General features: G+C 45.0%; 1 protein-coding gene across 1 annotated transcript in view; it reads left to right on the plus strand.

Moving 5' to 3' along the window:
• The first annotated feature begins 4,049 nt into the window (after nt 1-4,049).
• Nucleotides 4,050-15,913, plus strand: part of septin9b (septin 9b) — a 79,949-nt gene continuing 68,085 nt past the window's right edge. The window contains 2 exon segments of the mRNA XM_070448075.1: nt 4,050-4,308; nt 12,753-13,406. Coding sequence (XP_070304176.1) covers nt 4,254-4,308; nt 12,753-13,406 — 709 coding nt within the window. The 5' untranslated portion in view covers nt 4,050-4,253.

The raw sequence follows: 15,913 nt of genomic DNA on the forward strand, positions 1-15,913 counted from the left end.
TGATACTCCCTGTATATAGCTACATTCTTGTGTACTTTATTTTATTCCTCTTGTGTTACTATTTTTCTTTTTATTCGAATTTCTTAAACTCTGCATTGTTGMGAAGGGCRCGTAAGTCATCATTTCACAGTAAAGTCTACACCTGTTGTATTCGGCGCCTGTGACAAATAAAATTTGATTTGATGACGACTGATATGACGTTTTGTTTTGCGTCCCTCGTCTAAATGCATCATAACGTGACATGTGAAAAGGCCCACTTCATCGCACAGTGTGTGTMTTATGCCTGATGGGCAAAGTGTGAAATMATCCAGTCAGGCTAGGAGGCCTGGCGTGTTTACGACTTCTAGTTGGACAGCTCTCTCTCGCTCTCTTGCTTTCTCTCGCTCTCTCACTCTTTCTCTGAGTTTTATTATCCCGTTTAATTACGTAGAGTTTCTCTACTCGAGCTTTTATTGAAGCCAAGTTCATTTAGCTCCGTCAATTTCATCAGCAGTCATCAGCGCAGTGTTGCCACGCTGTCTGGACCGAAAGGTCAGGACAATCACGTTTTTAAAGGTGTCATTTTAGAGAAACTGTCTAATCCCACACACACACACACACACACACTCATAAAAGGAATTGATGTGGGGCGACTGGTTTTGTGTCACTTCCTGGTGATGAACGTCTATGGTTTTGTGTTCATATTCTTCTGAAATTGGCCTGACAACTAAGTCTGCAGGTACAACCAGTGAAGTATAAGGAGGCCTACACCGTAAGTGACAAAGCTAACCCACATATACTGGGGAGAGATGACGTGAAGTAGTCAGTGTGAATATGTGAAGCGTCCTAGACCAGCCTATCCTATAATCAAGTTTATTTTTATATAGCCCTTCGTACATCAGCTAATATCTCGAAGTGCTGTACAGAAACSCAGCCTAAAACCCCAAACAGCAAGCAATGCAGGTGTAGAAGCACGGCGGCTAGGAAAAACTCCCTAGAAAGGCCAAAACCTAGGAAGAAACCTAGAGAGGAACCAGGCTATGAGGGGTGGCCAGTCCTCTTCTGGCTGTGCCNGGTGGAGATTATAACAGAACATGGCCAAGATGTTCAAATGTTCATAAATGTTCACAAATAATAATCAGGAGTAAATGTCAGTTGGCTTTTCATAGCCGATCATTAATTAAGAGTATCTCTACCGCTCCTGCGGTCTCTAGAGAGTTGAAAACAGCAGGTCTGGGACAGGTAGCACGTCCGGTGGACAGGTCAGGGTTCCATAGCCGCAGGCAGAACAGTTGAAACTYGAACAGCAGCAAGGCCAGGTGGACTGGGGACAGCTAGGAGTCATAAGCACATTGTACTGACCCAAACCGGCACCCTTTTACACAAACAACATGCATCTACACCACAGCTCTCCTGTCTCCTCTCTCTCTCTCTGCCATGATCCAGGACCAGGCTGTATTGTTTTGGTGGGGATTTTTCTACAGTTTAGCCCTGAGCCTTCAAACACTGTTTACTGGGCTATTTCAGGGGTACTGAAACACACACGCGCTCCAGATGTTGTTTTGAAAATCTGTCTCTCGATGCCTGGACGGGAGCCATCATCTGTCTCTCTATGCCTGGACGGGAGCCATCATCTGTCTCTCGATGCCTGGACGGGAGCCATCATCTGTCTCTCTATGCCTGGACGGGAGCCATCATCTGTCTCTCTATGCCTGGACGGGAGCCATCATCTGTCTCTCGATGCCTGGACGGGAGCCATCATCTGCGTGTGCGTGTGTGTTTGCGTGCGTGTTTAGATAAATATATGCTGGCTGGGGAGGTGTGTATTTCGCGCGGTGTGTTTTAGGTTTAATTGAGGACTGAGGCTGTGTGGCATATGGTTTACAGTCCTGCCACTGGGGCTGAGTACCAGGGGGCCACACTGCTACATTTGACCAAATATACATACATGAATGTATAGTGAAGATGTACTGTAACACACACACACACCGCATGCCTATACACAGCTGTCAGGTTTACTGGATGTGTGACACACAGAATGTGGGTATGTGAGTACTTATGAGGCTGACTCAACCCATGGTTGCTTTCAGCACTGAGAGGCACCCTACACAATCCATAGAAGACTGTCACCTTTCCAACACAGTACAAGTGGTAAACATGGTAGCAGTCTAGCAGAAGTATTCCAATCCTATAACTGGTATATATCATAAACACACACACTCCATAGTCCTTGGACACACACACACACTCTACCTGGCAGCCTCTGGCCCTGGTCCCTAGACACTCGCCATACAGAGGAACCAGAACACACAATAAAACACAACAGGACCGCTCCTGACCTGAAGGTGTTAGGGTGAGGCGACGCCAGCCACCAGGTGGGCCCAGGTTCCTATGATGACAATGACCTTCTCAAAAATACCTTTTCATTCATACAGCCGGCTAGTATACATAGTACACATTCACAAGACGGAAATATGTATGGCTTGTTGGCGTCAGAGTGGTCCTCTGTATGGTCCATATGCTCCACCAAGGGTGAAATACACTGTGTGATTACAATGTTGACTTCCTGTAGGTCTCAACATGTCTYGCATCAAACAGGAAGTGAGTTGCTCTGGAAAAGCCATGAGTCACTCATCACTATTTACGCTATTGCTTTGTTAGCGTAGAATGCTAACGGGAGATCATAAGCAGATAGCTCTACTATTGCTTCCTAATGCTAATCACTGCAGGGTGACTGCGGTGCAGACTTTAGTATGAAACACAAGGACAACAATATGTTATTTTTTGTCTTTTTCTATTCTTTTTATATCAACAGTTTTCCAAGCCTTCAGAACTTGGTACTCACCCCCAAAAAAGTAGTCCCCAGGGTAATGTAATCACCACTCCGATCAAATGCTGTCTTATCAAGCTCATTCCCGCGTTGTGTTATTAGGTTACACACTCTCCGAAATCCCCACAGATCTTAACTTCCTGTGTTTTCTCTAGGAACCATTTTTTAACAGTCGCCCTAGGCCCTACAGTGTAGTCAGTCGTTCTGTGTCAGTCAGGAAACTTCCAGAGAAGTGAGTGTTCTTTAATTAGAGAAGTAGTGAGTCAAAGGATGAGTCTGAAATGGAACCCTATTACGTGTGTGTGTGTGTGTGTGTGTGTGTGTGTGTGTGTGTGTGTGTGTGTGTGTGTGTGTGTGTGTGTTGTGTGTGTGTGTGTTGTGTGTGTGTGGTGTGTGTGTGTATATAATTATATATATATATATAATATCTTTTTTATATTTTATACTGGTCCAATTGTGCCCAACCTATGGGACTCCCAATCACTGCCAGATGTGATGCAGCCGGACTATACTATATAGTGCACTACCTTTTGACCAGGGCTCATATAGTGCACTACCTTTTGACCAGGCTCATATAGTGCACTACCTTTTGACCAGGGCTCATATAGTGCACTACCTTTTTGACCAGGGCTCATATAGTGCACTACCTTTTTGACCAGGACTCATATAGTGCACTACCTTTTTGACCAGGGCTCATATAGTGCACTACCTTTTTGACCAGGACTCATATAGTGCACTACCTTTTTGACCAGGGCCCTATATCGGGAAAAGGGTGCCATTGCAGATTCTGTCAGACTTTGTGTCAGGAAAGTACCAGAGAAGTGAGTGTTTTTTAATTAGTGGTAGTGAGGCAGAATTCCATGTTAATCTATAACTACTGAGGTACTTTCTGAGGTGGTCAGTTCATGTTAGCTCGAGTGGAGTGGGACTGAGTGGCTTGAGGTTTATGAAGGCCATTTTTGAGGACCTGACTTTTTGACTGGTTGGCTGAGGGAAGAGGAGCTTGCTGGTTGATTACCTGAGGCCAGGAAGTTGGTTAAGTGGCTGTGTGACATTTCCCCTGTTGGCTCATGTCTTTTTACATGTTGTAGAATGTTATGGGATCAGACTTGACACACACACACACTCATTGAGAGGGAGACGGCAGTCAGTGAGATGCACAATAAAAGAGGGAGGGAGTTTCTCTCTGAGGGGAGGAGAGGAGGGCTTGCCTTCCACTCTCTGAAGACTGAACYCTGCAATGTAGTGCCAGGCATAGGAGGAAGCAGAGAAAAAGAAGTTGCTCCTTTAAGAAAGCTGTGGGCTTGGATCAGATCGACTACTCAGCACTCTGGTTTTTTATACTGGCTCCTAATTTGGGATTTGTTTAGAATCAGTAGAGGGACTGTGGAACGTTACCTTGATTGGGAAGGGATTCTGTTTACTTTTATATCAAACCAGCAACATGTCTGACTCCAAGGTTACTGCTCACTTGGATGGAATTATCTCTGACTTTGAAGGTTTGTCATGTTTTTAATTATACGTTTTGATTACTCTCTTTTATTTGTCACAGACCTTCCTATCGACAGCCAGTGGTGACTAACGACTGAAGATAACTGATGTCAAAAATTCTATTTCTAGATCAAATTTACAATTGAGTCACTAGCCTTCTTCACTTAATAGCACTGGTCTCTCCCTTCTCTKTCTCGCTCTGTTTTTGTTTCTCGAGTTTGTTTGTGTGTGTGTGTGTGTGTGTGCGRGCATTGGGCATGTGTTCCCCTCAGTTTCTTAATCTCAGTCTGTTATTGATTATATCCTAGTTACGTCAGTAGAGTACCCCAGTATTGACAGTGCTACTCCCACCACAGGAAACGTTCCAACTGAAAGCATTAAAGGGACTCATAGTTAAGCCTCATCTGGCCACCGCATCAAAACCCCATTCATTCACAACTCCTCAGTGTGTCCTCTGTCTCTCTCCTTTGTTTTCCTAGCTGTCCTGTGAAGCTAGCATTGATTTCCTTTGTTGTCCTCTTCCTCCTTTCCTCTTCCTCCTCCGGTCCGAGTGTGTCCTTCCCTCCAGCTGTGAGAGGTCTGACAGAAGCGCCACACACACACACACACACTGACCCACACACACACACACAATCACACACACACGTTTGTTTTGCTATCCTTGTGGGGAACAAACAATTGATTCCCATTCAAATTCCTATTTTCGCTAACCCCAAGGGGTGCACGGATTTGGTTTTTGCCCTAACTAAACAGCTGATTAAAATGATCAAAGCTTGATGATTAGTTGATTATTTGAATCAGCTGTTTTCTGCTTGGGCATAAAACTAAACATGCACCCCTTGGGGTCCCAAGGACCGAGTTTGGGAATCCCTGCCCTAACCCCTAATCATTAATCTAACTTTAACCCTAAAACTAAACCTAACCCCTAATCCTTAATCTAACCTTAACCCTGAAACTAAACCTAACCCCTAAATCCTTAATCTAACCTTAACCCTAAAACTAAACCTAACCCCTAATCCTTAATCTAACCTTAACCCTAAAACTAAACCTAACCCCTAACCGTATCTCGAACCCTAATTGTAAGCCTAACCTAACTGCTAAGGCTAAAAAAGCCTTTTTCCTTGTGGGCTTGACAAAATGTACCCATTTGTCTGAATTTTCCTMGTTTTACTATCCCTGTGAGGGCTCTGGAGYKCGATTACGTAAAGGTTATTTAAAGAGCAGTGGTACTATCGAGCAGTGTGCGGGTTTCTTATTTTTATCCCCACAAGGACAGTAAAACCAAAACACACACACATTGAACTGAAAGTGTGTTTACTCCGTCAGATCTGAGAATCTGAATGTGTGACTGAACACAGTTAAACATGTCAGTATTGTTCATTCATTTGTTTAGGGTCATATGGACACAGTCCAACACTTGATGAGCGTTGGGTTCTCGCTCTCTTGGTCAGATCAGTCTAAACTCCCTTAGAATTACACTTCTGGATGTGTGGTCCTGTTTCAGAAAGTCCTTTTGAGTCAATGAAGCTTAAAACAATATCAGTCAGACCTTGTAAGACCTTGTTCTTTTGAATGAAAGGATTGTGGTGATCTCTCCATAATGGACAGACCAGACTCTGTCTCCCACATCTGTAGGTTTATGTCCAGGTAGTTTTTTGTTGTTGTGAGTGATTATGTGTTCAGCAGCAGTACTGTATGATCAAATGGATGAAAAATACCATATCAGTGCCATGTTAACAGGATGATGTCAGCCACCCTGTCACTCAGCCTGTCCTCTCAGGCAGTTGTGGATTCTGCTTGTATCTGATTCTCCCTGGTATCTGATCTGGGGTGTAGAAATATCACTACTTGTCACACACTACTGCTGACGTAGGCCTACTCTTCCATTTACTGGCAAATCCAGTCTGGTCTCTTATCTGTCTGTCCCTCAGCTCAAACTAAAAGTGTGGGGATTTTCCAGAGGCTTGTTGTTTGTGGACAGTGTGTGTTTTTAGATTGTGTGGTTTATGTTTTTGTGCGTCGGTATGGATTTTTATTTCTTCTTTTTGAGTGCATCTGAGATCAACATCAGGTCATAAGCCTTGGTCTCGTATCGCTCTCTGATCAATTGAATGAGCTGAATAGTGAATCAACCGCATAGTGAATCAACTGCATAGTGAATCAACTCGATAGTGAATAGGCCTACTCATCAACAGTGAATAGTCCTCTCARGATCTGTTTGCTATTGTGGAGTTTGAAATAGCTGCAGGTGTTGTCTGGAATCTGTCCACTCTTGATACTTCTAACATTGGAAACGGCTCCAGTGGTCAACAAGTGATGTAAATCAGGATGGCAGTAGCCTGCCGTACAGAAGGCTTTCTAGTCGTTAACCTGTGGGTGTTGCTTGTTCAAAGGAATGAACTGGGCCTTACCTGCCAAGCACCCAGGGGTTCAGACTGAAAGGAATGGAGCCAAGTACTACTGAACTACCAACAGCTGCATTCACTTTGAGTTCCTCCATATCTTTCTTTCTCTCTCTCTCTCTCTCTCTCTCTCTCTTTGTCTCTGTCGCTCGCTCTCTCTACTACAATTAGTTTGTGCTGAACCTGGTGTCAGCCGGAACACGAGCGAGTTACACACTCCGCCGTGTGTCAGCATAAACCCAACAGTGTCCAGAGAAGTGGATATTTGACACCCTAACATTAGCGGTGGCTAAAGCTTTGGACTGATCAAGTGAAATATAAGGGGAGGGTTTGTGTAACGTTGTCGGTCAGTCGATGGCCTTGCCTTGTCAGACGTGGTTTTGAAAGATTTCTATGTTATTGTAATTCCACCGCATAATGTTGTAGCCTGCTTCTGTTGACACTGGCAGAACCGCTCTGTGCGTAAGCGTGTAGTACCACGGCGTTAAACGTCACCATTATAGCTRGTGTCAGTGTATCAAGATAAAGTGGTTGTCAACTTGAGTGGACTTTTCATTCAAGCCATAATCGCTGTTTTGCCAGCGGGTTTGGCATTGTATGTACGGTAGTATGTGTCTGACACCGCACGGTTTTTAAATGCTAGCGTTATATCCTCGTGCCTCTTGTGTTTTCGTAGACCGCAATCTGGCAGTGTTACAGTAACTGTCGGCMTCCTCATCGTTCCACCGTCATGTGATATTGATCAGGAAGTGAGCGAGTCTGGAATGTAAGAGATGGGTCAGTGGTTCAGTGAGACAACCCTTGACTACAGACTTAATACCATGGTGTTATGAGCAGAGAAACGTCAGCAATATTATTTGCCAATATCTTCTTCAGTATCCCATAGATGGTGTGTAATACTATATATTTGCTACAGTACAGTTGGCCTTTTCTGCCCTAAAGAACCCTCAAAACACACACTTGCACATCCGGCCCAATAGACATAAATTAGACTAGAAACACACACACTGATGAAGAGTTGCGGTCCCCAGGAGAGCTCCCTTCACTCTTCGATTCTAACAGGCCGGTCTGAAGGCCGTCTGGCCCCCGTCTAGACCCCTTTCTTTGAGGAAGCTGATCCAGCCGGTCACATCAGGACTCAGACGACATGCCATGGAGCTCAGYGCCCATACTCACAAAGCGTCTCAGAGAAGGAGTATTGAACAAGGCCTGGGACTCTAACATGAAGGCCACCATGACGTCCGTTGGCCTTGTTTAGTTGGATAGTGTACTGATGTGGATCAGCTGTAGTGCAACAGTGGGCCCTAGAGAACACAACCTCATGTCTTGACCTTTTTAGTCAGTTTTGGTATATGTCTATGGTCTCTCTCTCTCTCGCGCCCTCTCTTTCCTCAGTGTTCAATCTTTTCTCGAGCCTCACTAAACCTCACAACAGGATGCGGTGATGACTTTGATCTTTCTGACCTCAGTCAGAACCAACACAACCAGGAAGTCAGTCGCGTTCTATAACTACCGTGAGACTGTAAACAGGAAACAATACGCTGTGGTTCCGATCGCTCGTTTGGTTGGAGCATAGTTACATTTCACAGCTCCATATCCTGCATAYAAATCTAATTTTAATCGTCACATGCTTCGTAAATAACAGGTGTAGACTAACAGTGAAATGCATACTGACTGTGTTAACTCAAACCATTAGATAAAAGCACCTGCATAACTGTATAATCATCATAAGCCTATCTCTTTCTAGCTGCATCKGAGCTGTACAGTATCTGTTGTCCATTACTCTATCTGTGTGTCCTTGAGGAGATGAGCTAACGCCATTGATGCACACAGGGACAGGAAGTCAAGGCTAGCACCTGGGCCTAGCAGGGTGGGAGAGAGAACAAAAGTCTGTTTCCTCCTCTCTATTTAAATCTATTTAGGTGGGCCGGGGATGATACCAGTATCGCGATACTCGTTAGTGTCGTGGCAGGGAAACAAAACACAAAGCAGATTTCTTTCAGAAAACAGTCCTAATGTTGGAAACAAACATCATTATGTTGTCATCCAGAGTCACATGCATTTATTTTCCAAGCTACAGCACAATATTTTARATACAGCTGTTTTTTAAAMGACCAAAGAGTTGAGTCTGCTTCGTGTTTTCATTTTTGCCATGGATATTTRTTTGCGATACTGGTATCTTCCCSGCRCTACTATTTAGGTCAGGTGGGAGAGAGCCTCCATCTTAATGTGTTGTGCTATGCTAGGACCAGGYGTTTTCCTAACCACAACATCTGGCCAGGAAAAACTCTGTTGGCCCAGTTATAGGCCTGGACTAGGGCCCAGATTTGTTCTTGGTCAGGAAAAATGCCAGGCCCTATGGCTATTGTTGTGGTCATCCCCTCACAAGAGACTGTGAGACACTGAACACTAAGAGGTAGGCTACACAGGGAGAGAGAGAAGTAGGCTCTGTTTGTTAAGGAGATTCCGCAGAGACGTTCTGTATTTCCAYCTCATTGTCTGGGAATGCKATTTCACTTGGGGGATGAGACGGTATCGTCCGTCTGGCCTTCGCTCACGTCGYGATACTGGCYCTCCGTGATCCCAGGTCAATCCAGCACGTGTGAAATCCATGACAGGGATATCCTTGGATGCTTCCTCGGAAACACGTGATCCTTCTTCTCTGTCTTCTAGTGGAATGATGTTCGAAAGATTGACCTCTGAATGTATAGAAAACCATGGAAAACCGCATGGTAGAACTGAGTCGAGGAACATTCCTATTTGCTATATTAATTCCCGTAATGTCTCTCTCTGAAGTCATTTTCAGGCATATGGCGACCGTTGAGAAAGTTTAATTTCTAGGTCATATTAAATCATATGCAGCCATCTTGGATGTTATGACAACACTTAAGTCCTATCAGTGTTATGCCTGTCTGACAGTCTCTATGCAACCGTGGTCTTTGGGCATTAAATCATACATTGTACAGTTTCTCTCTGATAATAACACTTAAGTCCTATCAGTGTTAGGCTTATACTGACTGTCTCTATATGCAGGCAACCCTGGAGCCTGTTCAAGAGCATGTAACGTTAAAGAACATTCAGATAGAAATGTATGTGGTAGAAAAGATGGGACTGTCTGTCAGATTGAAAAGGGAATCATGTCAGCTCTGTTCATTCTATTTCTGTCTGCAACGTACAGAACGTTTCAGATCACTGAATAAACCAATGGTCTTCCAGCTCACTGTTTGCTAAGCACTAAGCAGCAGACTGATTTGGCAGGTCAAATCCTAGTCCTGGGCCGAGTTGAAAGTAGCCGGATCCTTGGAATCATTCAGCACAATCATAGAACACGAGAGGGATGAAAGGGGGGTTATGGGGGATGGAGTCCAGTGGCAAAGTGGTTTGGACATGGAAATAACTTATAACCGTGTTCTGTTTTATAAGCGGCATATGGGATTGGGTCTCCCATTCTAATTAAAGATATGGGAGATGGGACGTGTTTTTAGTAACAGCCAAAGCAACACACATCCTTAAAACGGAGGGCTAAAATGTTTTTATAATGCCTCGTAGACTCCGGAATTTAACTCCAATATTCCCCAAATCATGAGAGCGTAATGGAGGAAGCATGAGAGAATAACAGTTAGTCGTTGGAAATAAGTGTTTAGTTGAGAACCTTTTTTAAAAGGTGTTTTGGGGGTTGTTCAGAGCATTTAACACCTACAGTATGTACACATGAGACCCTTCAAATGCAGTTAGGAGGTTTAGCAGTTTGCTAATGCTGCTATGCTAATGTTGGTTAGCTAGCTTTTCAATGCACAGGGAATGCAAGAACAAGGAAAGGCAGAACAGCAAAATAAAATGGAAAGATGTATGGTAACCATAGCAGCAGTGAGTGTTTAAATAGAGAGATACAGAGGGAAGGGGACTAGCAACACCAATCATACGACAGCATATAGACATCATGGACACTTATGAGGCAGTCAGAGAAGAGCAGGACATTTGCTCCAGCTCGCTAAGTTATAGTTTGGCAAGAAGAGGATTTGTCTTAGGGGGAGAAAGATTATCGCTGTCATAAAATTAAGAGTCTTATAGCAGTAAAATGTAGATTAGGTCCATAACTGATGTTTTGATGAAGGCTTTGGTGTGATTGTCTCCAGCTCTCTGGGTCCCATCACAGCTCGGACTGGGTTTATGGAGAGGGCAATGGGATATGCGCTGATTACCCCCTCTCTGTGGGTGTACATACATACATACATACATACATACATACATACATACATACATACATACATACATACATACATACACTACTGTTCATAAGTTTGGGGTCACTTAGAAATGTCTGTGTTTTTGAAAGAAAGGCACATTTCTTTTGTCCATTAAAATAACATCAAATTGATCAGAAATACAGTATAGACATTGTTAATGTTGTAAATGACTATTGTAGCTGGAATCGGCTGTTTAAAAAAAAAAATTATGGAATATCTACATAGGCGTACAGAGGCCCATTTGATAATAACCATCACTCCTGTGTTCCAATGGCATGTTGTGTTAGCTAATCCAAGTTTATCATTTTAAAAAGGCGAATTGATCCTTAGAAAACCCTTTTGCAATAATGTTTGCACAGCTGAAAACTGTTGTTCTGATTAAAGAAGCAATAAAACTGGCCCTCTTTAGACTAGTTGAGTATCTGGAGCGTCAGCATTTGTGGGTTCGATTACAGGCTCAAAATGGCCAGAAACAAAGTCCTTTCTTCTGAAACTCATCAGTCTATTCTTGTTCTGCGAAATGAAGGCTATTCCATGCTAGAAATTGCCAAGAAACTGTAGATCTCGTACAACGCTTTGTACTACTCCCTTCACAGAACAGTGCAAACTGTCTCTAACCAGAATAGAAAGAGTGGGAGGCCCCGGTTCCCAACTGAGCAAGAGGACAAGTACATTAGACACGCCTCACAAGTCCTCAACTGGCAGCTTCATTAAATAGTACCCGCAAAACAACAGTCTCAATGTCAACAGTGAAGAGGCGACTCCAGGATTCTGGCCTTCTAGGCAGAGTTCCTCTGTCCAGTGTCTGTGTTCTTTTGCCCATCTTAATCTTTTCTTTTTATTGGCCAGTCTGAGATATGGCTTTTTCTTTGCAACTCTGCCTAGAAGGCCAGCATCCCGGAGTCACCTCTTCACTGTTGATGTTGAGACTGGTGTTTTGTGGGGAACTATTTTATGAAGTTCCCCACACACACYCACACTCTCTTTAGGCCACAACAGAACTGATCATCAGCTTGGAGTTACTGAGTAGTACAGAGAGGTCATGGATGTGTGTGACTGTGATGTCATAACCAGCTCGTAACCACAGTGACTAGCTTAGCYTCTTCCCCGTGGGATTCAAGTTGACTTCTAAGAGCCAATGCCTACAAGGCCAAACTAGCCTCGTGTTTTTGTTCAAACTTCTTTTTAGGATTTTCTCACAACGCCACCAGTAACCTGGGGGAGGCGTGTCTCCTTTTGTTCATTTGGTATTAATGCATTGTATATAGGCTATGCATCAGTTACTACCACTACTCATCCATAACTCATACAATATTCAAGAATGCATGTAGAGAATACAAGGCAGATATATGACTTTCATTTATATAAGGCCWTGCAAGTCTAAGGCCATTTGAGGCCGTGCAAGTGGGTGTATATATTGGATCACATTTTATAACATACAGTACCACACTGTGTCATACAACTGGCACCAGTTAAACTTGTATACACTTATAGAGTGCCATCTGCAGTCGTATGTAGTGACAGATTGGCACCACTAATAACGAGTTTTTGAAATGAGTTGAGCTTGGCTTAATTGCTTGTCGCTGCCATTTTCCTTTGTGATGTCGCCGAGATTGCTTTTCCAGCTTCTCTCCACCCACTAACCTCAAGCAGCTATGATGCCACAGGGACATCAAAACAGTTCATGTTGCTCCTCTGGAATTAGAATACACTGTTCATATATTTGCTGTCGTATTTGTTTAGTCCAGGACTAGCCTGGACTCATTGACTGAGTGTGTCTGTCTCATCTCACCCTCCATGCAGCTCTAAAGAGGTCATTTGAGGTGGACGATGTGGACACCTCGGCCAACTCCTCGCCAGGCTCCCGCCGGGTTCCCAACAACACCAACCACCGCCCCGTCATGTCCCCCACCAGCATCTACTACCGTGAACTGGGCGCCAGCAATAACAACAACGGCTCCATCTCCAAGACCATCATGGGAGGGGGCGGCTCCAAGCCTCCTGAACCCATATCCCGAGGACGCACGGAGCTCTCCATCGACATTTCCTCCAAGCAGGTGGATCCAACCAGCCCTGGTTCCCTCCGATTCGGCGCAAAACGGCCCGAGGTCCTAGGCCACTCCAAGACGRCCGAGATGGGCCACAAACGGGAGGTGACCTTCTCTAAAATGCCCCAGGAGGTGGTGATTCGCGCAGGGGCCCGGACCCCTGAGCCACCCAGCCATGCCCGGAGGTTCGAGCCCCTCAGTCTGGGGGACAGCCCGGCCGCGAGGACTACACCAGGGATCAGCGTCACCAAAGCACCCGAGACAACGGGGAATGGAAAGAACAACCACGAGAACCATGGTCATCATGCGCCGGTCCACCACCCCCACCAGCCCAACCCCCACCACAACACCATCGTCACCACCATCCGCTGCTCCTCGCCCAACCGCACCAAGTCCCCCAACCCTGACAGTGAGTAACCTCTGACCCTAGGTTTCTTCTCCTAAACCCTCTAACTCCTTAGGTTCCTCATGTGATCCTGGACCCTCACTGGACCCCCAACCCACACTACCAACCCACACACTCTAACAGAGTGAGGGCCTTCAAGTGGTGGGGAACACAAACAGCCGTAGAGATGCTTGGGTTTGTAGGAAGGCCCCAACTTTCCATTGGGTTTCAATTGTGTCACTGTGAAGTTGCTATGGAGATGACCAGTATATACATGTGTAAGCAAGGGAGAGTAAAGCAGTGTTTTGAGGCTGTGGGCCCTGGAGTGTGCTGTGTGTTGTTGCTAACCACCAGATCATAGGATCTGGTGTGTTTGTTAGTGTGTGTGTGTGTTTGATCTGGGCTGGAGTTCCCCGTGGCATAACACAGGCTTTCTGAGCAGAAAGGACCCACATCGAGGGTGCGTCGACGCTACAGGCCCTAGTAATGAGCTCACACCACTGATCTGGGGACTGTTTCTAGGAGTGGCCTCTCCAACACAGGCTGAGTGCCTCCAGTCTGATACAGCCTGCCTTGGTGGAGAGATGCCACTCTGTAAAAGTGGTATGAGTAAGCAAAGTGCATCGTAGACTGGTCTCACATCTGTTCGTGCTATCTAGCCAACTCAAATCGTTTTTTGTCATGCCAAACATGATCCAAGACCAGTGAGGCTCGGTGTATATATAGAAACCGTGTACTATGGTCCTGCATTCATGTCAGCTTTCTGTTTTAAGACTATTGGCAATATGCACATACCTCCGCAGTACACAGTAGTGTAGGTATCCACATTTTGGATACACTTTTAGTGTTCAAACCTCCAGGGGTGGCGGTACAGAACATTTTCCACAACACATCATCCWCCTCCAGTTGCCCTCCTCTACTACCTCACAGAGGGACTGGAAGATGCAATCACACACAGTGGAGAGCTCTGGGTCCCCGGAGTGGGCCTGTAAGGGGAGAGGTCTGTTTGATTAGAGCCCAGCCTGGGCCTGTCTGTCAGTACGGCCTGTCCCTCCTGTCCCCCTCTGCTCTGTCTGGAGCCCAGCGTCTCAGTCCCCTATCAATGAATGTTCAGCTGCTTGGTTCTTCAATTCCCTCTCAACTCAGTCCCCTATCAATGAATGTTCAGCTGCTTGGTTCTTCAATTCCCTCTCAACTCAGTCCCCTATCAATGAATGTTCAGCTGCTTGGTTCTTCAATTCCCTCTCAACTCAGTCCCCTATCGCTGAATGTACAACAACTATTCAGGCAATTTGTTCTTCAATTCATGCACTCTTAGTAGACTGTGAGATAACAACAATATATTGTTTTATTCTCCTACATATGCAAGTGATGAATGTATACATGGAGGGAGAGAACCCTGTCCTGAAGCAAACCAGTGTGTTTTAGCAGTCGGCAGCATCTGACACATTTGGGTTCCACTCACTCACTTTCCTTTGCTTTGTACTTTCTTTGTCTCTCCCTCTCTTTGCTCCTCTCTCTTTCTTACAACACACGCACAAACACTCCTCTTCTTTCCTCCCTCTGCAGATTGAGCGTGTCTCAGCCCCCAAAAGGGGCGTCCGACACGAGCCAAGTTAGATTCCTGTAAACTGAGGGATAAAACKCYGAGCCAAATATGACCTAACGTGTCAGCATTTACACAGTCTTTAGACGGCATTCAAGCCATATTTATAGAGAGCGTTTAGAGAATGTATAAATAACGCTTAGACAACGTTTTAGACCTGAGACTGAGGGAGCACACAGCATGGGGCCAGCTGCAGGGAAACTACAGCTGCTAGACGCATTGGTTTGTTTATCAGATGAASAAACGCACACATGCTGCATCCCAAATGGTACCCTATTCCCTACATAGTGGGGCTATGGCTCTGGTCAAAGCTAGTGCACTATATAGGGAACAGGGTGCAATTTTGGACACAGACACATGCAGAAAAGCATTCTACTTAGCCTTGCTCGTTCGCTTCCTCAAACTCGAACTCCACAGTTATCAAATGAATCATGGCTTTCAGTATTTAATAAACCAGTATGTTCCAGTCAGTGCTATTAGCGATATTGCCAAGTATTCCATGACTTATTTGGCCTTAATTAACTATAATTCTGTAGGCTTTTTTCCTGTTGACACAGACCATTTTAGCATTATGTGTTCGTGGATTGGAACAGTATAAATTACCATACTTTATCATTCGGTACGAGTTTGTAGGCTATATTCCAATATTAGGAGCTCAGATTTGATGGGACGAGTGTGTGTGTGTGTGTGTGTGTGTGTGTGTGTGTGTGTGTGTGTGTGTGTGTGTGTGTGTGTGTGTGTGTGTGTGTGTTGTGTGTGTGTGTGTGTGTGGTGTGTGTGTGTGTGTGTGTGATGTGTGTGTGTGTGTGTGTGTGTGTGTGTGTCTGCTGCTCTGAACCTGGAGTCTTGTAGCCTGGTTCCTACTCAGGCCACAGAGGTCTGGGCTAGTTATTTGCCCAGAGGGAGACGGGCCTTATTAAGGGCT

This window comes from Salvelinus sp. IW2-2015, linkage group LG1 (genome assembly GCF_002910315.2).
Source record: "Salvelinus sp. IW2-2015 linkage group LG1, ASM291031v2, whole genome shotgun sequence".
NCBI classification, from domain to species: domain Eukaryota; kingdom Metazoa; phylum Chordata; class Actinopteri; order Salmoniformes; family Salmonidae; genus Salvelinus; species Salvelinus sp. IW2-2015.